This window comes from Mustelus asterias, chromosome 7 (genome assembly GCF_964213995.1).
Source record: "Mustelus asterias chromosome 7, sMusAst1.hap1.1, whole genome shotgun sequence".
In the NCBI taxonomy this organism is placed as follows: domain Eukaryota; kingdom Metazoa; phylum Chordata; class Chondrichthyes; order Carcharhiniformes; family Triakidae; genus Mustelus; species Mustelus asterias.
In genome coordinates, this window is record NC_135807.1 from 99,373,792 (window position 1) to 99,397,618 (window position 23,827).

A 23,827-nucleotide genomic window follows, 5' to 3' on the forward strand; every position below is an offset into this window, starting at 1 on the left:
TGCCCTCAGTCTCCACCCTGTGAAATCAAAGTGCCACATAGTCTATTTTCTCTACAACGGAGAATCTCTTTTGTCATGAACTTACATTTATGTATTGTCTTTAACATCCTCAGACCGTCACAAAGTCCTTCGTAACTGATGGATACTTTTGAAGTGTGGCATCAGACCAATTTCACAGGTTTGTTTTAAATAAGTTCATCTGATCGTCTCTTTTGAATCATTATTGCTAACCAACCCACTAACAACATGGAAATTAAAATCTTCACTGTCGACAAGCAGAAAGGGTGAAACCAAATGCTTCTGAACGTTTAAGTGTAGAGCGTCAGTTAAAAATGTCTTTTACAAAAAGCACCAACAAAAATTAAGAATGAGAAGTTTATTAAAATTGTACAAACAGTTGTTTCTCAGTTGCACAACAGCGAAGTGGTTCTCAAAGCGAAAGTACAATGTATACATACACTACTGCAGAGTATTCGTTCTGAGTAAAAGTTGCATGGAGTTTCGGCAGTGTCCAAAATGTAAATGCCATCACTGAAATTCATCATGGCCGTTCTAATTCTACATGTAGATATTTACATTAAGAAGATTACACTTTATCAATGTTTGCACCAAAAAAGTCTAAAAAATACTGAAAAATATTGAAGATACTGTGTATATTTTACAAGATGCACTACAATGGTAAAGGTTTTTAAAACAAATAATCAATAGCTTTAGTACACAAGTTCTAAGCTGTCTGTGTGACACCTCAAATAGGAAATACTAAACAATAGAGTGCTAATCGCTTAACATCAAGCACAGCTATCAAGTCAGAATTTTGGCAGTATCGTTGGTCCCTACGTGTAAAACTGACACAAAAAATAAGGCACATACCTTATAAACAATCAGCAAATAACATGCTGCTTTTCATGAAGGACAACCAATACGTTCTAGATTACTAAACTAAGTTGGAAATGATCACAGCTACTTTAGATTGCATACAGTACTATAGAGCCAAATAAACTCTAAAATAAATGTTCTAAAACTAGTACCTGCCTCCGTATGGCTTTCCTGACAGATGTGAAACAAAAACAAAAAACATTACAAATAAACCAAGTTAAAACAGTAAAATTGTTTGACTTAATGTCATCAATGAAAGACACTCAAGCATTCTGGCTACAAAGCCTTCACATCACCTTAAAACATCTGTAGGTCAACAGACTATTCATATCAACTAAAAGACCTACCTGAGTCAAATACTTTTCTTGGCTTCGATTAAGAAGCTGGTCATATTAGTCAACAGTTTCACAAGGACAGTCACTTAAAAAAAAAAATCTACCGCAAGATAAAACACCACTTGTGAAAATGCTGACATCTGACAAAATGCACAAGACTTGTGGTCATTACAATAACTATAAGGAACAGTGCTTGCGTTTGGCCTTATGTAGTGTTCTAAACATGCAATTAAACACTTACTTCAGCTCTTTCTTTCAGTAAACAGAGTAAAAAAAACACAATTGCTAACGTAAAATAAAACACTGATGTTGTTCAATTTCAAAATGTCATTGCAGTGGAAGACACATGCTCCCAAGCATGGTGTGTGGGGACACCTAAATTTAGATGTCTTTATCCCATAACAGGGATGTAATGGAATGCATCCCTTGGTTGGGATGAAATAGTTAAGAAAGTACATTGATGGCTAAAGAAAGAAAGCACCCCGTCCATATGCTTAGTTTTCTGATCTTTATGGCATTACTGTTAGGAATTTGCTTTCTTCTGCAAGCGAAGTCAGCAAAGAGGTCATGTCGCCAATGGCCATATTTGTACTGCTCACAGGCATGCTATGGAACATGAGAGAGGTGCGTGGGGTATTGAGGCGGGAAGAAGTCTGGGAGAGGTTTTGCAGAATGCTCGGACTCAGGGCTCCTGAAATGAAACTGCCGTGATCTCCATCATCTAGGATTGCATCAAAATCAATCTGTACAGCATCTAGTCTATTACTGTCAACAGTGCTAGTCACTTGATTTGATCCAGGGGAAAGCAACTCAGAAGACTTGGAATGGCCAGCCTGTTGCAGCTGGCAGTTGGTCTCCTGACCAGTGAATAAAACAGTTTTCATGGCTTGTTGTTTTAAGTTAGAGTTTTGGTTATACACTTGATTGTTACAATGTTGCAAATTGGAGCATGATGTATGCATGGCCTGGAGTTGATCTTGCATCTCTGTCTTAATACTGGTCATCCTGGACATTTGGTTAATATTATCTACATTGCTAAGCTGGTGTGCCACACGATTTGTCAATAGACTTGGTTGCTTGTTGGCATTATGATTTGCATATATTTGATGAGCTTTTGCTGTATACGATCCAAACTGTAGATTTCCTGGATTATAAGAAACTTGTTGGGAACCATGAAGACCTAGAAATACAGCAGCTTGAGGTGGCTGATTACCTGATGCAGTAATGCCTGAACCATTGATGTTCGCCTGAACAAATCGATTTATACCATGGAAATGTAGCCCTTCCATCATCTGCTGACTGTCATTTTGCTGACACTGAATGAAATTCTGCACCATCATATTTCTATTTTGCATCCCACTAGTCATCTTAGTGGCTTGATGACCTGTTGGCACTGAAGAAAGCGTGGATCCATCTTGGCTGTTATTAGCTTGTGAACTGTTCAACTCCACTTCTTGGTTTGGTAAATTTGCAGCATAAGGTAAACCTATGACGGCAGAAATAAACATCTGTCTGTTTAGGTTTCGGTTAGGCTGCTGGCCTTTGTTTGTTTGGGGGCTCAAAGAATTCCCTGTAGTCATCATGTGATGTTGAGCACCATATGGAGCCTCTTCAATACATTGTTGATAACCATTTGGCTGACCTGCAAAAACATTCTGTTGAACCACTGGCAGGTTTTGTTGCAGATTTGCTGTGTTAAATAGCCCAACTGCCCGACTTTGTTGCCCTGAACCAACAGCTCGCTGCTCGTACTTTTGCTTTTGAGGTGACATGTCAACACTTCCTGAGCTTACTTCATTCCACTGAATTGGAAGATCATCCTTATTTGTTTCAGAGTTGACCTGCGTGCTGTGATACTCCTGGTTTGCTGAATGAGACTGATCAAAAGTGGGCATGGTTCCCATATCTTGCTGTATTTCGTGGGGTAGCATGCTTGGCAGATGGTCATATATGTCCTGGCTTGACACATTTATTTCATTCGGAAAGAGATTGCCTGCTTTATTATTATTTTGTGAACTAATGTACTGAACTACATCATCTGGCAGGATATCCTCATCAATATGGCCAAATGTCTCCATTGCCATGGCCTCCAGGACAACATTTTCACTAATACTGGGAGGACAAGGCGAGTAGGTATTCCGATGAAGGTTTCCATCAGAGCGAGCGTAGCTCTGAAGACCAAAGTTACGTTGTTCCATTGAAGGGGGCATAGGGAGAGGGTTAACATTATTAAGACTGTTAAAACGATGTACCCGGGGTAGAGAGAGAGGATCCATCACAGTTCTTACTGGATCACTGGCTCTTCGTATTCCATTGCCTGGTACATCGTGAGGCAACAGAGGCCTCCTGCCATATCCATTGGGCCCCCCATCACTGCATCTTCGAGAAAAATTTATTTGAGGCAAGGGTAGTACTCGAGTGTCTCTGTAGTCACCCAACAGGGACATCCTTGTCTTTAAGCTCATCCGCTCCATATTTGGCAACGGAGTTGGTGGTGGTCCACCCGTGGCTGCAGCATATTTGGCTTTCAACCGATAATGCTGTGCTGGAGTAAGGCTCAATAGCCCAGGTAGGCCACCACATTGGCTGGCGTCACTTGAACGCCTGGATGCATCCGTTGAGATGGGATCATAGGAATCAGTAACACTCAAGTTGTTTGGTCGGCTTTCAGCCTGGGAGACCTCACTGGACCTTCTACTTGAAAGATATGGTGAAATGCCAGAAGACCTGCGGCTGCTCATGTAAGCGGAGCTAATGGTGCTGGTGGTGCTGTCACGTCTCTCGTTCAGCTTCTTTAACATTGTGACTTCTGCATTTGCAAGTTCGTTTCTGTTTGGCAGGATAGTCATGGACCCTCCAACACTAGAGCTGTCCAGCTGAGAGCCTGTGTTTAAATGTAAGATATTAATTAGTAATTATAACTTTGCACAATTCTACTGTTAATTCATGTTCATCAGGGAGAAGTTCAATGCAGTGTTAGAAGGATAATTAACTTAAAAAGCAGGTTTAAAGAATGTTCAAATCTGGAGCAGCAAGAGCAGAGTAAACCAGCATGAGAAGTGGTTTGGATGAATAATTAACTTCTTTCTGTCTACAGTACAAAAACAAATCTAAAGTACAGAATTGTACCAGCATTTTGCTGCCATCTCAGTGGGTTTTTCCCAAATTATTAAGTATTTCTCATCATATATTTAAAAGTATATTAAAACATCTGGAATGCTTATAAATGTTCCCCATTTGTCAATGTGCTTACAACAATGTGCCTAATATCAGTGCGACGTGATATATCAGGATGGTATAAAGATGGTCAACTATAAAGACCTATAGAATTCAGTGTTCCAAAGGGATATCTAAACTGTTGAAGAGAGTTCTGTGGTTGCTCGTATTCCTGGAGGTCTTTATTTACTGAAGTGAGAATTTTATCCCATGTAACTTCCACCCACGCAACAGGCAACTCAGACCCTGCTCTCTGGGTGGAATTTTGCAATCACGTTATCTCAATTCTTTCATGAACTTGAAAAACTCAGAACAAAAAAGGGCCATTGAAAACTATGATTTAGAAATCTTTGACATAAATGGAAGAACATTGAAAAATAGACCATCACTATGGAAAGCTTCAATTTATATTATGGATTCTAATTCTACGGGAAGATGGAATCTTAGTCTGATATTAAAATTCTTCCCAGAAATGGAAACACTTTTTAATGCAGATGTTGCAATATAATTGGAATATCTTGCTACACCTTTCTTTAATACTCTAATTTATAAACTACTTACATAGCAGAAAAGTTTTATAAGTGTCACAAGCTACATGAGTAATGAGTAGAATTCACAGCAGGTATCTGCACGAGTTCTTTAGTTGTGCAACCAATTTTTTGCTGATGAAAAAATAATTTACTTCTTCAAATTTCCCATATTTAACATGGTACAACTGTAATAGGCAAGCTATCCATGAACTACTTTGTGGCACCTTTTAAGGGAGAATTTTGTCTGCATGACAGAGAGGGATGTCAATAATGTGATATGGCATGTTAGACATTTAATGTTAGTACCAAACTCTCCCATGCCAGTTACAGCACTGCCAAGTGCAGTGTAAGGATATCCCTGCTCTGCCCCATCATTGTCCCTCCATTCCAATTTCAAAAAGTACTCCTACAAAACTCATGTCACGTTTGTCTATTGCACATACAAGCCTTCCTGTTGGCGAGTGTGTCAACTTGCCACTTTTGGCTATAGCTTGTTGCAATGGGTGCCATCACCTTTTGAATATTTCAAGCAGCAGCAAAGGCAGCAAAGACGATCACATTGACATTCTGGGCTGGAAGTGAACCCTTTTCCTTTATGCTACAGGAGCAAATGTTCTAAAAGCAGACCAAGAATACAATGGCACATTAACTTGCCTTCAGTCTATGGAACCCTAACACTGATGTGTTCCTGCACCCAGGGTGTAGTGCTCAGTTCTAGCAACCCTTGATTATTGCTACTCTTAACTTTTTTTAAACTGTGATATGCAAATCAAACACATTTGTAAATTATTTCCATTTTCAATCAAGGGGCACTTGTCATTCCAGGAAATCGGCCGGTTGTTTTAGAAATTGATTGGTTCAGAATCTTTTCCTTCACTGCCTCGAGCCATTTTAATATGAAACATAATTAAATATTCTAGCAATCAGATACCCCTCTCGTGTCTGTGTTTTTAAGGAACATTCAAAGCAGCAGCACAAAGCTGCAGTTTCTTCCTTACCACTTCCTGGAAGAGGAGGCAAAGTTGTGTTTTTGGTAGCTGGTATAGTGTTGACTCTGGGAAGAAGTCCATTGACTTGTTTCAACCGCTCCACCTTTAGCTGCTCCATCCACCTGGTCCCTGTCAAATTCCTTCTGGCCTGCAGACCTAATGCTGTAGTTGCTGTGGAAACTGTAGAGTCCATGATTGGTGCCTCATCAATGGCGCTGAGATCTCCCACACTGCCTCCGCTATTCAGATTAAGCTCGACCCCACTGTTGGAGTGGTTGCTGAAGGGGGACGGTTCACTGCTGCATGAAGACTGACCACCAGGGCTTGGCTGAGATGTCTTTGGAAAGGAGAGAAAAGAGCAGCTGAATTGTTTTGGCTTTGTATGTATTAGGGGATTCAATAGTTAAGTACACAAAATTCAATTAATTACAGTATTCACTTGAAATTGAAATATTAGTCAACCAACTGGAAAATTTAATTAGAAGATGGAAAGACTACAACTTAAGTATATTTCAGGAAGGATAAATGACTGTGTTCACAGCTGGGTTCTATGAAGATTACATCAAATTTGAAGTAAAAAAAAGCAGTTAGCATTTGTCAGGCAGATCATAAAATCCCATCAGTGCAGAAAGAGGCCATCCAGCCCATCGAGTCTGCGCCACCTCTCCGAAAGAACAGCCCACCCGGGCTCTCCACTCCGCCCTATCCCCATAACCCCGCACATTTACCATGGTTAATCCACCTATTCTAACCTGCACATCTTTGGACTGTGGGAGGAAACTGGAGCACCCAGAGGAAACCTACGCAGACATGAGGATAACGTTCAAATTCCACATGGACAGCCACCCAAGCCCCAAAATGAGCCTGGTGTTGTGAGGCAACAGTGCTAACCACTGTACCACCATGCCACCCAAATGATTTTAAAAAAAATGTCAAGGCAATTAGAAAGAATGAGAAAGTTACAACATTGTTACATTTGAAGGTGAAGAGGCATATAAGAGAGAATTAGCAAAGAAAAAGTTACAATATCCTTCACTTTGTCAAGGAATTCTGAGGAGCGTTCAGTGATTCTCACCATGTTTTCCTTATTCCCAATTATCCTTTCCTATGGCACATCAGTAATAAGAGAATAGGCTCAATAGGGACAGGGCTGGTAAGAGATGGTCTTGTGGAGATTTTTCAATATAGGTGACTGATATTGGGATTTTAGCTTGTAGAACAGGTTGTGGAGATAATTCTTCATTACCCGGTCTGGCCTATATCTGGCTCCAGTCCCACCCCAATATTGTTGACCCTTAAAATTGACCGCTCAGTGTTCATGAAGCCCCACCACCACTTTCTCTGGGTAATAGGTGCCAGGCTCGTCAGCAAACCACACATTTCAGAAATGAATTTTTTTTAAATTCAAAAATAGAACAATTCAACAGGTCTACAACAGCCTTAATTTGTGTAGCAAGCTAACTTCAAGTAATCAAAGAATGATGCAGGCAATAAAATCTCACCTTATTACCCACTGTCCTTAGGAAGACAGAACAAGAAATGAGACAGCACCAGACAGTAAGGTCAGCAAGTTAGTGAAAGCAAGAAAGAGAAAAATGGTTACTTTCAGTTAGTAGTGACTAACAGCAGAACAGGGTTCATTAAAACAAGGGATCAGTACATTTCACCGGCAACCACAGTTTGGATTAAATTCTTTTTTTTAAACCTCTGAAAGTACTGTATTCCTTTACATTATGTAATAGTTTGCACAGTACATTAAATTTCAAATTTAGATTAAAGCTCAACAATGTGTGCCCCAATTTTGGCATAATACAGTGAGAATGGGATATGTTTGGGTCAGATACCCAATTTATATTAATTATCATGCCCAATATTACAGTCCAATAACTTCATGTTAGATTAAAATTGGAGCCATTACGTATACAGGAGATCTTGTTGTGCAGTGGGTCCCTGTCTCTGAGCCAGAAGCTCCAGGTTCAAGTCCCACTCCAGAACTCAATGGCCATTGAAGGTCCGTGCATAATGTGGCCAAACAGGCGGAGAATCAACTTGTTAATCTTTCCAACATACAGCAATGGCAGGTGATAAGAGTGGGAGAGATTCCTGGTAATCCATGTAATGCAAAGAAATTGGAGCCACTGGCATCATTATTCACAGTGCCATCTAAAAGTGTATGTTGCCACAGTGTTCTGCACTGTAGAGATTCTATGAATAAATATGTGGGGTTACAGGGATAGGGCCTGGGTGGGGTTGTTGTCGGTTCAGGCTCAATGGGCTGAATGGCCTCCTTCCCATTTTAGAGATTCTATGATTCTATGAACTCCAAGGTCATCAATAAACACTCAGAACTGTATTTTATTTAGCTTCAGCATGGATCCTGAAGTTTGCCTCTGGTGGATACCTGGTGAGTTAGCATGGAGAATGTAACAGCAAAGTGTGGTTGGTAGAGGGCATGGTTGGCACTAAGTTGGCATAGTTATGAAGGACCATGGGGGTAAGTAGAGGGCATAGAGGGTGTGAGGGCAATTGAGATTGGGTAGGGGACATTGGTTGGCACGGAGAGTATGAGAGGCCAGGAAGATTAGCATGAATGGTAAGCAGGGAGATTGGGAATGGGTGGGATCATGGGGGGGTGTGAGGGCAAGAGGAATGTTTTATTATTTTTCTTGTGAAGCATCGAGAGTGGCCTTTCAACAGTCCGCTTTTACAACCAGCTGCCTGTGGCTGCGACAGGCCCAACTCCTATCAGGACTTGAAAAGGAATGTATAACACATGCTCCCACCCATCCTCTCTGGAACGAAAAGTAGAACAGCTGGGGCTTTCTGCCATTTTCAACATCCTCTCCCTGTCACTGAAAACCTCCCCTACCCCCCAACTCCCTGAGTCAGGTTTGCAGAGTCAAGAATTTTCCAGAATCTTTGCTCCTCCAGGCCTAAGGCACGGAGGCCAGAAGATCCCAGTCAGCTGTTCCTTCGGATGGCAGATTATGGGATTACTTCTCACCGACTTTGCTCCTAAATTTGCTTACAGGCTTGAACACAGGTTGAGGTGGGAGGGAGTAAAAAAATACAACTGCCACAATTGGTCTCAGTAGCCTGGGCTCCAGCAATGGTCGGGATTTTCACACCGGATTGTTATTCAGCACCACCTGGGAAATGTGTCTGAATGTGGATCTGGCAGTCAATACAATGGCACTTTGAATAAGCCTGACATCATTTTCATTTTAGGTTTACACCTGAAGAATGTTCGCTTGGGCAGAGATGTCCTCCATTACTCGCTGAACTGATGCTGAGAAGGCCAAGAGGGCAAAAAACTGGGTGTAATGAATGTCCTAATTGATCTTGAAATAATGACATACCATTGGCTTCTCTGTCTTTATGGCCTTAACTTGGAGACATTCTTCGCGCTTTGAGGTAGTATTGTTTAGCTCAGCCTGTTGTTGCCCAGGTGATTTGGACTGGGAGTTGCTGCCTGGGTCCTTGGGTGGCAGTGGTCTTGGGTGGACGTCTCCTCGCTGTTTCTTCGTGATGTGAGCCTCAGGGCCATGAACTGTTTTAACGTGTTTTCGGAGGGAACTAGGATCAGTATAACGCTTTGTGCAACCAGGAATTTTGCAAACATAAGGTTTCTGAAAAATAATTGATAATGGTCACTAAAGGAAACATTAAAACGACAGTTCACAGAAATTTGACAGCGAAACATACAGCACATTACACAGTCCTTTTCAAGTCCTGATAGGTCTGACATTTCTACGTCCTTTGCTGAAAGTTCATTATTAGAATCAGAATGATACAGCACAGGAGGCGATCATTTGGCCCTTTGTGCCTATGCCAGTTCTTTGAAAGAGCTGGTCAATTAGTCCTGCTATTCTGTTCTTTCACCAAAGTTCTGCATTTTTTCCCCCTTTTCAATTACATATCCGTGCTTCCACCACCCTTTCAGGCTATGCATTTCAGAGTATAACAACTTCATGCCTATCTTTTTCCCCCCAGTGTCATCTCTCGTCCTTTTGAGAGATTATAATTGTAATCATGGGCAGCATGGTGGCACAATGAGTTGCAAGGTGGAACAGTGGTTAGCACTGCTGCCTCACAACACCAGGAACCCGGGTTCAATTCCAGCCTTGGGTGACTGTGTGGAGTTTGCACATTTTTCCCATGTCTACATTGATTACCTCCCACAGTCCAAAGATGTGTAGTTAGGTGGATTAGCCATGGTAAATGCATAGGATTACAGGGATAGGGCAGGTGGGTCGACCTGGATAAAATGCTCTCTCAGAGAGTCGGTGTAGATTCAATGGGCTGAATGGCCTCCTTCTGCTCTGTTGGGATTCTATGGTTCTATGGAAATGAGTAATTTACATTTTATATATTTTGTCATGCAGCAGAGATTGGAATTTTATTTGCAACAGTATAAAAGGCAATTTTTAAATCAAATTTTTATCAAACTCCTTTGTTAATTTTGTAATTGAATTGTGGGATGGATGATGTGCCAAATTACATTAAAACCAATGACGTATTTGTGAAGTGTAGTCATTATTCTAAAGTAGGAAACATAGTCATTTTACACACAACAAAATACCACAAAGAGCAATAAAATTAATGATCAAATCATCCATTTTAAATGATGTTAATTGAGGGTTATATGTTGGTCAGGATCCTGTGAAAGATTCATTTGTTGTTCTTTAAATAGTGCCTCAAGATCTTTAACATCGGTTTGAGGGGGCAGACAGGGCCTCAACTTAATGTTTCATCTGGAAGGGAGCATTATTCAGTACTGTGCTCAGGCATCACCCAGAATTTGTGCTCAAGTCTCTGGAATGGGATTTGAAGCCACAATCATCTGACTCAGATGTGACAGTGCTAGCACTGAACCAAGGCTGATACTATTATCTTTCTCTCAAAGATCAGAAACTTTCTGCAGAAACTTCAAGCAGAGCAACCACAAAAAGGACAAAATAATCAGTACTTATTTAAAAATATCCGTAACAGTCATTGGATTCTGAGCACTGAATACAGTTCCCACTGCTTATTGAGGGTATATTCAGGTGAATGAATTTGCATATTATATGTGATGGTCGTTATTAACGGCAAAACAAAAGCATCTGAAGCATACTTTCGGAAACTAGATTAAAATTTAAAAAAGTATAAAAATAAATGAAATCACGCCACCTCCATTTAGAATCGCCCAGCTTTGGAACATCACAGGGGCGATGCCTCTCGGGCAGGATTAGGCCCCACCCTGCCCTGGCGTGAATTCCCCAGCAGACTCTGTAAAGCCGAGTGTTCCGGAAATTCATCCGACTAAATACAGCCCAAAAACAGGGGGAAAATCTCCTGTTTCCCATTCGCTGTTTGGGAAAATCGCCCCGCACATCTAAATTGTTCTCGGCTATCAGGTCATGAGAGGGACTAAAACTAAATAAACTTTATTTTAAAATGATATAAATTTCACTCCATCCTTGTCAGATCTCAAGTTTTAGGGATCAGGAAACAGTTTATAAAGGACTGGCATCAGATAGTGTTGGTGCCCTTCTTTCTCATTAATTCTAATCTACAATATACAATATCAACTAAAAGGCACAGTTATAGAGAGTGTACAGAGATAGAGGGATCTGGGATTCATGTTCATTGATCTTCATTGGAAGTGGTAGAAGTGAATAGTGTAAATGTATTCAAGAGGAAGCTAGAAAAGTCTGAGAGGGAGAAGGGATTAGAGGGTTACAGTGTTAGACTCAGATAAGGAAAGATGGAAGGAGCATAAATGCCAGCATGGGCTGGTTGTGCTGATTGGCCCATTTCTGTGCAATTCCAGATCATGTGGTCCAATGAACAAATCACCATCTTCTTAACTTTAGAATACAGACTAAAGATGAGCAAGTAAACAGGTCTACCATAATGATGTTCATGAAGTATTGCTCTGGAATATTGTAATCCTAATAGGTTATTAGAATTACAATTGATCAGTAACCACTTCTGAATAGGGTGAAAAAATGTGCATGTTGCTAGCTACGTTACTTCAAAACTTGTGTTAGTCATATTGTGAAAGCACCAGTCACGTTATGGGAAATACCTACGCATCTCAGACCTACATTATTAATTTTGCTGAAACATAGAAATAGCTACAGAGTAGCATAGTTCTACTATCAGCTGTAGCTATAATTATCATAGGCTTTTGTCTGCCTGATCGGTTATATGCATTAAAGCAGACTCAACAACATATGCCAGATGACAGCTCACCTCATTGGAGTGAGTTCTGTTTTGATGCTTTGCCCGGTCAGATGCGTTGGAGAATGCCTTGTTACAACCCTCGTGCTCGCAGACGTACGGCTTTTCTCCAGTGTGCGACCGCAGATGTGTTTTCAAGTTTTCCAGTCTGGAGTAGGCCTTTGCGCAGCCTTCAAACTGCAAAAGACAAATTTGTCGTAAATTACCTGCAATCATTTGGATCTTTTAAAGTAACATTTAAAAGAGTATGCAAATGAAACCATAAATGACACTTTGAATCTGTAAACTCTGAACCATTTTCCATTAACTATGTCAAAACATATATTCATTTGAAATATGAGTACAGCTGGTGGATTTTTAATGGGAATTTGTTTGACATGATCTTGTCAGTGTCCTGAAAAATTCTGCATTCTTGCTTAAATTGACCAATCTGACTGCTGAGCCGACTCGTTGCAATTTCCTGTACAGAATCCACTTGTAGGTAGGATCACATTCTGGTGACTTGGCCTATTTGCTACATTTTCTACCTCTGCTGAAATAGTTTTCCCATTGCCTTAAATCCAGGATCTCTGGACTCTGGACCTTACTTACGCCATAGACTTATCTAATCACAGGAATACTGAGTTGTATTTATACTTGAACTAGATGAACTGTCCTATTAAGCATATTTCCAACCTGTTAACATACCAGGTTGCACGACATTCTATCCAGTTACTCCACGCCTAATTATTTACTCCCCCCGACCCCGGTCGCGGCCTTCACAGTTTGAGTTAGGGCAGAAGCTTTGACACTTCAGTACAATAAAGCTTCTGCTAATTAAGTATCTATTAGCACCAATTGGTGCAAGTTCGAGGATTTGAACAGTTAGCTTTGGACAGGTCTATTGAAGATACATTGTACAGCTATACAGGTGGCAGTTGCTACCAATCATAAGATTCGAGAGAGAGGTTTGGCTTGCAAATTGGCTGATCTGGTATCCAGGAAGTAATCTGTTGAAAAAGAGCCCCCGACACTGTGGTATTGCCTTGTGAAAATGAAAGCTGCAATTCATCCTGTCATTAATTCTCCTAAGTAGATAAAGTCTGCACTAACAGCTTTGGTCAGTCAAATTTAGATTGTGTCAAAATAAATCTGTCAGATGCAGAGGAACCTATAACTCGGGGTATATTATCGACTCCCCCTTCAATTACATTTTGGTTTAATGTTTTAAGTTTCCTTTCCGTTTTGTTTTTCTTTCAGGCATTCCCTTCTTTTTTGGGGGCTCTCCTTTTTTTAAAATCCCTTAGTTTGTGTTAATTTAGTTCAATTAATTTACCCAAAAGAACATTGGGGCCTGTTTGTGTTCACCACAGGCTTGTGGTTGTACTTTATTTTGTACAATAAAGCATTGTTCCTTTACAACTGACTCCTAGAGTTATTATACTGGCGACAAGATAAAAGTAACGTTTCAGTAACCCTGCTCATCAGATCCTGGCAAGCCTGTATTGTGCAGTTTTAGCAATGCCACTGTTTGGGAAATTGGAGCCATAAAATGCGAGTGTTGAGGACCGGCCACAATATGTTGAGAGAACGAGGCATTTCTTTTGGGCAATGAAATAGGTGACGATCGGCAAAAGGTAATCCTAATGACCGTGTATGGGGCTGCAACATTCAGTATTATGAAGTCTGAAGCAGAGACAAAATAATTGCATTGATATGGCATCTTTCACGACCTCAGGTACTCCCAAAGTGTTTTAAAGCCAGAGTACTTTTAATGTGCTGTTGTAATTCAGGAAACCTAGCAGTCAATTGGCACATAAACAACAATGTGATAATAACCAGATAATTGTTTTTAGCAACGTCAATTGAGGGTTAAATGTTGGCAGGAAACTGGAAAGTTCTTGTGCCTTTTCAAATATTGTCAAAGATTTTTATACTTGCACCTAAGATGGTAACAGGGCCTTGGTTTAACATCTCACCAGAAACGTAGGGATCGCTGATGGTGCAGCTATCCCTCAGTACTGTACTGAAATGTTGGCTTAGATTTTGTGCTCAAGTATCTGCTGTGAGATTTGAACCCTCAATTTTCTGAGTCAGAGTTCAGTCTGCTACTGCCAAGCCAAGTCTGACACCCAATAATAAATGACCACATATGAAACAAAACTGAATACAATGGAAAAGAAAAAGATCACAGTTCACTGCCCTCTAAAGGTTCATGACCAATGCCATGAAGCCAGTATCTATCTATTCAGACTTTGTACAAGGCCTTGGTTAAGCTTCATTTAGAATATTGTATGCAGGTATATTTTGGGTAATATTGCAACTTTGAAGAAGGAACCAAGGGTGGAGGGGGAAGGTGGGTTTGGGGAGGAGGCCGATTTCTAGTTTGAAATATAGAAGCATAAAAAATAGGACGTGTAGGCTATTCGGCCCTTTGATCCTGCTCCACCATTCATTATGATCATGGCCGATCATCCAACTCCAAAACCTTTTCCCCCTTTCCCCCATATCCTTTGATCCCCGTAGCAAAAAAACTATATTTAACTCCTCTGTGAAACCATACAATGTTTTGGCCTCAACTGCTTTCTCTGGTGCAGAATTCCATAGGCTCACCAACCAGTCTCTGGGTGAAGAACTTTCTCCTCAGCTTAGTCCTAAACGGTTTAATCTGTATTCTTCGATTGTGACCCCTTGTTCTGGAGTCCCTCACCATCAGTTACATCCTTCCTAAATCTACCATGTATAGTCCTGTTAGAATTTTATAGGTTTCTATGAGACCCCCCTCATTCTTCTAAACTCTAGTGAATATAATCCTAACCAACTCAATCTCTCGCGTGTTTTCTTTAATTCATTTGTGGGACACGGGCTTTGCTGGCTGGCCAGTCCTTGCCAATCCTTAGCTGCCGTTGTTCAGAGGGCAATTGATAGCCAACCGTATTACTGTGGCTCTGGCGTCACATGTAGTAAGAAGTCTCACAACACCAGGTTAAAGTCCAACAGGTTTATTTGGCAGCACAAGCTTTTGGAGCCCCAAGTCCCTTCATCATGAAGGGGCAGCGCTCCGAAAGCTTGTGCTGCCAAATAAACCTGTTGGACTTTAACCTGGTGTTGTGAGACTTCTTACTGTGCTTACCCCAGTCCAACGCCGGCATCTCCACATCATGGTCGCATGTAGACCAGACCAGGTAAGGACGGCAGATTTCCTTCCCTAAACGACATCAGTGAACCAGATGGGTTTTTCCAACAATTGACAATGGTTTTATGGTCATCAGTAGATTCTTAATTCCAGATAGTTTTTTTTATTGAACTCAAATTTCACCATCTGCCATGGCGGGATTCGAACCCAGGTGCCCAGAACATTAACTGAGTTTCTATATTTAAAGTCAAATCTTAATACCACAGGCCCTCGCCTCCCTCTTTCAGTCCCGCCATCCCAGGAATCAGTCTGGTAAACCTTCGCTGCACTCCCTCTGCAACAAGACCATCCTTTCTCAGATAAGGAGATCAAAACTGCACACAATACTCCAGGTGTGGTCTCACCAAGGCCCTGTATAATTGTAGCAAGACATCCCTGCTCCTGCACTCGAATTCACTTGCTATGAAGGCCAACATACCATTTGCCTTCTTTACCACCTGCTGCACTTACATGCTTACTTCCAGCAACTGATGTACAAAGGCACCCAGGTCTTGTTGCACATTCCCCCCCTCCCAATCTTTAGCTGTTCAGATAATATTTTGCCTTCCTGTTTTTGTTACCAGATAACCTCACATTTATTCATATTATATTGCATCTGCTATGCATTTGCCCACTCACTCCAATCACACTGAAGCATCTCTGTCTCCTCCTCACAGCTCACCCTCCTTCCAGCTTATTCATAGAGGACTCATAGAATCCCTACAGTACAGAAGGAGACCATTCGGCCCATCGAGCCTGCACCGACAACAATCCCACCCAGGCCCTATTCCTGTAACCCCACATATTTACCCTGCTAATCCGCCCAAAACAAGGACAATTTAGCATGACCAATCAACCTAACTCGCACATCTTTGGACTGTGGAAGGAAACCAGAGCAGCCGGAGGAAACCCATGCAGACACGGGGAGAATGTGCAAATTCCACACAGACAATGACCCAAGCCAGGAATCGAACCCAGGTCCCTGACGCTGTGAGGCAGCAGTGCTAACCACTGTGTCGCCTTTGTGTCATCTGCAAATTTGGAGATATTACATTTAGTTCCCTCATCTAAATTGTTAACATGTATTTTGAACAGTTGGGCTCCCAGCACTAATCCCTGCAGTACCCCACTAATCATTGCCTGCCATTCGGAAAAGGACCTGTTTATCCCTACTCTTTGTTTCCTGTCTGCCAACCAGTTTTCTATCCATCTCAATATCCTACCCATAATCCCATGCGTTTTAATTTTACATGCTAATCTCTTATGTGGGACTTTGTCAAAAGTGTTCTGAAAGTCCAAACAAACCACATCTGCTGGTTCCCCTTCATCACTATATTAGTTCATCAACTCTATTAGTTACATCCTCATAGATTTGTCGAGCATGTTTTCCCTTTTGTAAATCCATGCTGATTCTGTCCAATCCTGCCACCATTTTCCAAGTGCTCTGCTATTAAATCTTTTATAATGGATTCTAACATTCCACTACTGACACCAGACTGACTGGTCTATAATTCCATGTTTTCACTCTATCTCCCTTTTTAAATAGCGGGGTTACATTAGCTACTCTTCAATCTGTAGGAACTGTTCCAGAGTCTATAAAATATTGGAAGATGACCAATAATGCATCCATTATTTCTAGGGTCATTTCATTAAGTACTCTGGGATGTAGATTAGCAGGCCCTGGGGATTTTTCGGCCTTCAATCCGATCAGTTTCCCCAACACCATTTCCTTATGAATTCTGATTTCCTTCAGTTCCTCCCTCTTACTAAACGCTGTGTTCCCCAACATTTCTGGTATGTCATCTGTGTCCTCCTTTGTGAAGGCAGAACCAAAATATGTATTTAGTTGGTCAGTCATTACTTTGTTCCCCATTTGCGGTGCAGGTATATTGTGTTCACATTGAAACATTATTTCAACTGGACAGATTAGGAAGGGCCAAATAAGTAATGCAATTATGGTTGATAAAAGACGTTTATTCTTTTCCCAGAAAATAATATATCTATGGAACAAGTTGCCAGTTTATTCATTGAGTGCTGAATTATTGTGCATCAAATGTGTACCGAGCTAGTTCCTGACTGGATCAGAGATATACCACAGAAAAGACAGATGCCAAGTGTGATAACCCCCATAGTTCCATGGGGAATCTCTATTTGATCTCCCTGTGGGGCTCATTGAATACGAGTTCCCTTGCTAATCGGTAATGGAACTAATCACCTGAGCATTCACCAGGAAGGATCTGCAGAACTGTCGTCTCAGTTGGGACTTTAGTATGTGTGCCATGGAGCAGTGCCTTTATATTGTTTTTAACAATAAATACCATTCCTTTCTAGTCGGGCTTCCTGAGTTATGACACCTAGTAAAAGAAGCCATGGTCAATTTGATCAGCTTTCTCCTTGTTGGTTTTGATCTCTTAGGGAGTTTGTGATAATATGGCCCCTTTAAGACGCGGTTGTTAGTGGATCATGTAACTGTCCTAGGCCCATCATCTAACTCACACATCTTTAGACTGTGGGAGGAAACTGGAGTTCCCTGAGGAAACCCACGCAGACACGGGGAGGACGTGCAAACTCCATACAGTCACCCAAGGCCGGAATTGAACCCAGGTTAAGCACACGCCACTATTACCAACAAAAGCTATACCAACCTTACTGCTACCTTTGGCTTCTTGTTGAACAATGTTAATGTTAATGTTACGGGAGGCTGAATACAAACAGGATGTTAATGTTACAGGACGCTGTACAGATACAATGTTCATTAAACTAAATGGACTTATTAAATTACCTGTGGATAACTTTAGTCATCAGCTCTTACAGGTGAAATCATTTGATTCCTTGGCCTGAATTGTACATGCCATCTATGACCTCCTCTACAGCAATGGGTCTCTGACTGAGATACCACAAGATCTCCCAAGATCCCAGGAATGAACCACAGGTGATAAAGGTGAATTCCTATGTCACCTTTAACATTACAGGTACTGATGCTCACCATTTCCCAATGGCATCAACTCCTACTCTAGCATACCACACAACTCAGCCACCACCTGGCTGGGAAAAGGCAGCCTTCATAGATTTTAGTGCCCGTACATCTCCATGAAGCTGAGATTATGATGATGCACTTTTTGAGCTGGGTAGTGGGTTTCCTCCAGGTGTCGCGGTTTCCACCTACAGTCCGAAAGACGTGCTGGTTAGGTGCATTGACCATGCTAAATTCTCCCTCAGAGTACCCGGACAGGTGCCAGAATGTGGCAACTAGGGTATTTTCACAGTAACTTCATTACAGTGTAAATGTAAGCCTACTTGTGACACTAATCAATAAACTTTAAAACTACCGTCTTCTGTGACCATGAGGCTGTCCCCTTACTCCCATGCACCCTCTTTGTCCAAGTCTAATGGCTTCATCGACCCACTAGAGTTCCCTGGGTGTTGCACAGCTGCATCCCCTTCCCTGTGCCATTCTCCACCTCATTGGAAGTCTGAACACATGGGCTCTTACTGCCCTTCTCTGGCTTCCCTTCGAGAATGCAAAGATGGATTTTCTTAAACTGCTGCATTTTGTGTGGTCAAGGCATCCCCACAATATTGTGATACAGGGAGTTTCAGGAATTTGATCCAGCGATGATGAAAAAACATGTCCAAGTCGGGATGGTCTGATTTGAAAGGGAATTTGAATGTGGTGGTGTTCTCACACACCTGCAGCCCTTGTTCTTCTGGAGGTTGCAGGTTTGAGAGGTGCCATCAAAGAAGCCTTGGCAATTGCTGCATGTATCCTGCAGACAGTACCATCAGTCTATTCGTTAGCCTGGGCTTTACCCCAGTCTAAAATGACAGTAGTGTGCAAGCAGTTACCCATTGTGTCTGGAATAAATTAAGGAAAAAATACCAATTTTGTTTAATTGGTGCCAGGCAGTTATGAAATAAAAGCTCAAAGACTACAAGGGATAAAATTCATTTGCATGAATATCTAAATCATTTCCTTTACACAACAGGACAGTAAGCTTTAGTGAGTAAAGAGCAAGGCAATGAACACAAGGAGACTCACAGTGCACTTGTGTGGCTTCTCCCCAGTGTGTCGCCTCATATGCACCACAAGCATGTACTGGGCTTTAAATGGCTTCTGTTCTCGAGAGCAGTCCTGCCATCGGCACACAAACTCTTTCTTCTCTCCATGGATGTGATCGTTATTAATATGCTGAATTGGGAAATAAAAAGACAGTGTATCAGTGCACCACATCTTACATCCTCCACAAACAAACATTGATGAACAACGTCTTACACACTGGGATCTGGAAATTGTAGCACCCTCTTGTGGCCATTTGTGTATGTATATAAACCAAGAATCAGAATAAACCACTTCAATTGGATACGGGAACTCCATGTGTATGCATCAGTATTTTGTCCTGCCAAGATATCGCAACCTCCTACACACTGGAATTAAATTCTATAAATAAATTCAAAATATTTCAAACATCTGCAGCCACTCTTAATTCAAAGTTGCTTAATTAAAATGATTGAATAATTCACCATTATTTTAGCTCAGAGCACCTCCAAGGTTTGTTCCAGTTGTCCACTATAATTTCTGTTGTAACCCTGCAGAACTGGCATCAATGGCTGCTTGTGCTACTAGGAATTATGCCAATATTCCAACAAGGTTTTAGCCAGAGTTGGGGAAACCCGGTGGAATCTCTACTCCCACATTCTGTTGCAACTATTTCTAGAATACAACCATTACCCTAAAGAAAGATATCCAAATTGCTAGAAATGTTTGACTGAACTTTTAAATGTTAACATCAGTTTTATATCTGCTTTAGTACCATGAAAATCTGTCAGGGTTCTCGTTCACGCCATTAATGAGCAATCTATTTAAAAAAGAAACACTTCTGCATCAATTGCCCGAGTAATATATTGTTGAATCAGAGATTGGAAAAACGTGGCAACACAGGCATCACCAGAAACAATAGGAGCGCTTGCAGTACTACAACAGTACCAGAAGAGGGCACATTTGTTTCACTTTTGTAAGTGAAAAGGAATAAGTAAATCTGAGACTTTCTGAATGGACTTTCTGCAGCAGCACCTTTTAAAAACACCAAATCTTATTCATATTATTCCTGTTATGCATTTATCTTTTAACCAGAGGATGCCAAATAGTGGGTGACACATTAAGAATGTTGCCAGTCAAAACACAAAACCACAAATTAAAGAGCATTGAGAAGTTTTGGAAACAATGCTACGTCAAACGCCCCAATGGTAAATAAATAGGATTATTTAAGAGATCGTTCCTTTGCCATTTTCTTAGCCTATGGAAAGGGTTCAGTGTACTCACTGACAGTGAAGAAAGGTCAGCTGTGCTCAGTTGTCCAAGAATCTCATCCGAATATTTTCCAGCTTCATCAGTTTAACTAAATGTACAAATTGAATCCCTTCTCCAATTAACACTGCTGCAATTTTGATGAAATGGATACAGAAATAATATTTCCTTTTTTGGGGAGGAACATAACTGAGGCCTTCAATGAAAGATACTGTAGATTGCGGGATATAAGACGGCCCAGACTGTAAGATTTCTCGGCCCCAAAAATCATGTTTCTGTATATACTCAACTTATAAACTACAATCTCATCATCCTCCTCCTCCCTTTTCACCCACATCATGCTACACACACATTAGTAGTCAGGCTCCATGTTTCACTCCACAAATCGATTTTGTACCTCATACCTTGGTGCAAGGGATCAAGCAAGTGATAAAGACTGCCGTGTGAAGAAGCATGGAAGTTCGAGAGATGCCCACTCAAAGCATATCTTGTGATGAAGGACAAAAATGGCTACCACCCACATCTGGTGTATAAATTGATCCCCGTTTTTGGATGGATTTTTCAAAGGTCAACTTATACATCAACATCTATAGTAGTCACCAAGAAATCAAACACAGAATTCGAAGAAACTTCTTTGCCAAAAAGTGGCAAAGATGTGGGACTCACACCAGGGAGGAGTGGTTAAAGTTAATAGTGTAGATGTATTTAAAGGAAAGCCAGGCAAATATTTGAGGGAGAAGGGAATAGATGGTTACAATGCTAAGTGGTGCACACAGATCAGCATTGACTGGGGCTGAATGGTCTGTTTCTCTGCCCCATATCCCATGTAATTATTTAGTTGTCAAAAACAATTTTAACAATAAAACACAACACTGATAAATTAAAAATAATTTTACACCACACTGGATAGTGACTTTTTATTAACTACTTTTTGCTTGATACAGAATAGAATACTAGAATCTTACAGCATCGGAGGCTATTAAACCTTAAATCATACTGTAGTCAATACATGAAAATACCAGATTACCTCCATACATTACCCTTTCAAAAAATTAGATTTTATTGGTGGATTTGTCCAACTCCAAATACTCACTGTTGCCCCATATTCCTTACTAATAAAAATTTGTCACTCTCAGACTTAAAGGTAACAATTGATCCGACATTAATTGCTATATGTGGAAGAAGGTTCCAAACTTCAACAATTCTTTGTATGTAGTGGTGTTTCCTAACTTCACTCCGTAAAACCTGGCTCGAGCCTTTGGATTAGTCCCACTAGACTCCCCAGCCAGCAGAAATAGTTTCTATCTATCCTATCTGCTTCCCTTCATATCTTGAAAGCTTGGATCAATTTACCCCTTACATTTAAGGGAATACAACCCTAGTTTGTGTAAGCGGTCCTCATCATTTAGTAAGAGTTTTAACACCACCAGGTTAAAGTCCAACAGGTTTATTTGGTAGCAAATGCCATTAGCTTTCGGAGCGCTGCTCCTTCGTCAGATGGAGTGGATATCTGCTCTCAAACAGGGCATACAGAGACACAAAATTAAGTTACAGGATACTGATTAGAATGCGAATCTTTACAGCTACATTTAAAGATACAGACAATGTGAGTGGAGGGAGTATTAGGCACAGGTTAAAGAAATGTGTATTGTCTCCAGACAGGACAGCCAGTGAGATTCTGCAAGTCCAGGAGGCAAGCTGTGGGGGTTACCGATAGTGTGACATGAACCCAAGATCCCGGTTTAGGCCGTCCTCATGTGTGCGAAACCTGGCTATCAGTTTCTGCTCAGCGACTCTGCGCTGTCGTGTGTCATGAAGGCCGCCTTGGAGAACGCTTACCTGAAGATCAGAGGCTGAATGCCCGTGACCGCTGAAGTGCTCCCCCTCATCATTTACCCCTTGGAGTCCAGGTATAATTTTGATAAACCAACGCTGCACTCCATCCAAAGCCAATGGCTGAGATTTTCACTGCTGAGGTGGGCAGGACAAGTCAGGAAGTTTCCTGGCTCACCCCACTTGGGGAAAAACTCCCCAGTGCATGATCTTTGTTTGGGAAAGCAGGATAGCGGCAAGCCTGCCATACCCTGTATGCAAATCAGAGGGGCCACAGCGGCTGCCAAGTGCTCAGGAGAGCTGGTTAAAAGGCCTGCCTCAAGTTGTTTTGTTAAATTTTAGGCCCTCTAATCTTCATCCCTCAGACTCCATCACCCCACCGACTCCCCAAGCCATCTCCATGTTCCCATGCCAACCCAGCCACCACGTTTGGCCCTTAAGCCCTCCACCAACTCACCCAGTTTTCAACATAGGTATAACTCAGCAGCCATGTTAAGATTAAACAAAATAATGGTCATAGCCTTCGCTATGCTGTCAATCAAACTGTCAACTTACAGCTCCCAAACTGTGAACTAAGGACACCCCTGCTGAGATGTGGAAAGCAGCCAGGCATTCATAATAACAGAATGAAAACCCTTGAGGAGATGTCAACAAACAGTTATTGCAACTACCAGGACAGAGGTTTTTCAACTCTCATGGGCACAAACCATCTTTTTTTTATTTTTGAAGGGCTAGGGATTTAAATAAGCACATCATGACAGTTCGACAGACCTTATCCACAATTCAAGAACATACATCCATTCTAAAAAAGAGTGTGACTGCTACACTGAGGGGTAATGTCCTGCTACAGCAAAAATGAGGTCTGCTTGAACTCAGCACCAGGTTCAAATGGCCTTGCTGAGTTCAGGTTTCCCTCAAGTTAGAGTCATGTCTGCACCCTTTCCCCTACCAGCAAAAATAGGATCTGTCAGAAATGGGGTGGGACCTCTGCGACTGGGTCCTGGCTGCCATTTTTGAAGGTTCATTTGAGTCTTCACAACTTTGTGAAAATCCAAGCCACCAAGTGCAGAACTGCTCACCATCACTCCAGGTGTGGTCTAACCAGGGCTTTGTATAGATAAAGCACAGCTTCTTTCCTCTTCATTATTTGAGTCCTCTAAATAAAGTCCAGCATTCCATTAGCCTTTGTATTTTCTATATCTGCTCCAAAACATTTTAATGATTTGTGTACCTAGTGCCCCATGCCTCTTTGGAGCTCTACTGGTTCCAGCTTTACACCGTTTAGAAATTACACTGTTCTATTCTTTTTAGGTCCAAAACGAATTATCTTTTATTTATCTACATTGAAATCCATTAGACAC

The 23,827-nt window shown here is 41.3% G+C and overlaps 1 protein-coding gene across 1 annotated transcript in view; it reads right to left on the reverse strand.

Moving 5' to 3' along the window:
• Window positions 1-363: 363 nt before the first annotated feature.
• The window catches only part of LOC144495875 (transcriptional activator GLI3-like), a 326,921-nt gene continuing 303,457 nt past the window's right edge, over window positions 364-23,827 (reverse strand). Inside the window, exons 10-14 of the mRNA XM_078216554.1 lie at window positions 19,368-19,517; window positions 12,187-12,351; window positions 9,306-9,575; window positions 5,956-6,283; window positions 364-4,095 (exon numbers count right to left, since the gene is read on the reverse strand). Coding sequence (XP_078072680.1) covers window positions 1,721-4,095; window positions 5,956-6,283; window positions 9,306-9,575; window positions 12,187-12,351; window positions 19,368-19,517 — 3,288 coding nt within the window. The 3' untranslated portion in view covers window positions 364-1,720. The remainder of the gene's footprint in view (window positions 4,096-5,955; window positions 6,284-9,305; window positions 9,576-12,186; window positions 12,352-19,367; window positions 19,518-23,827) is intronic.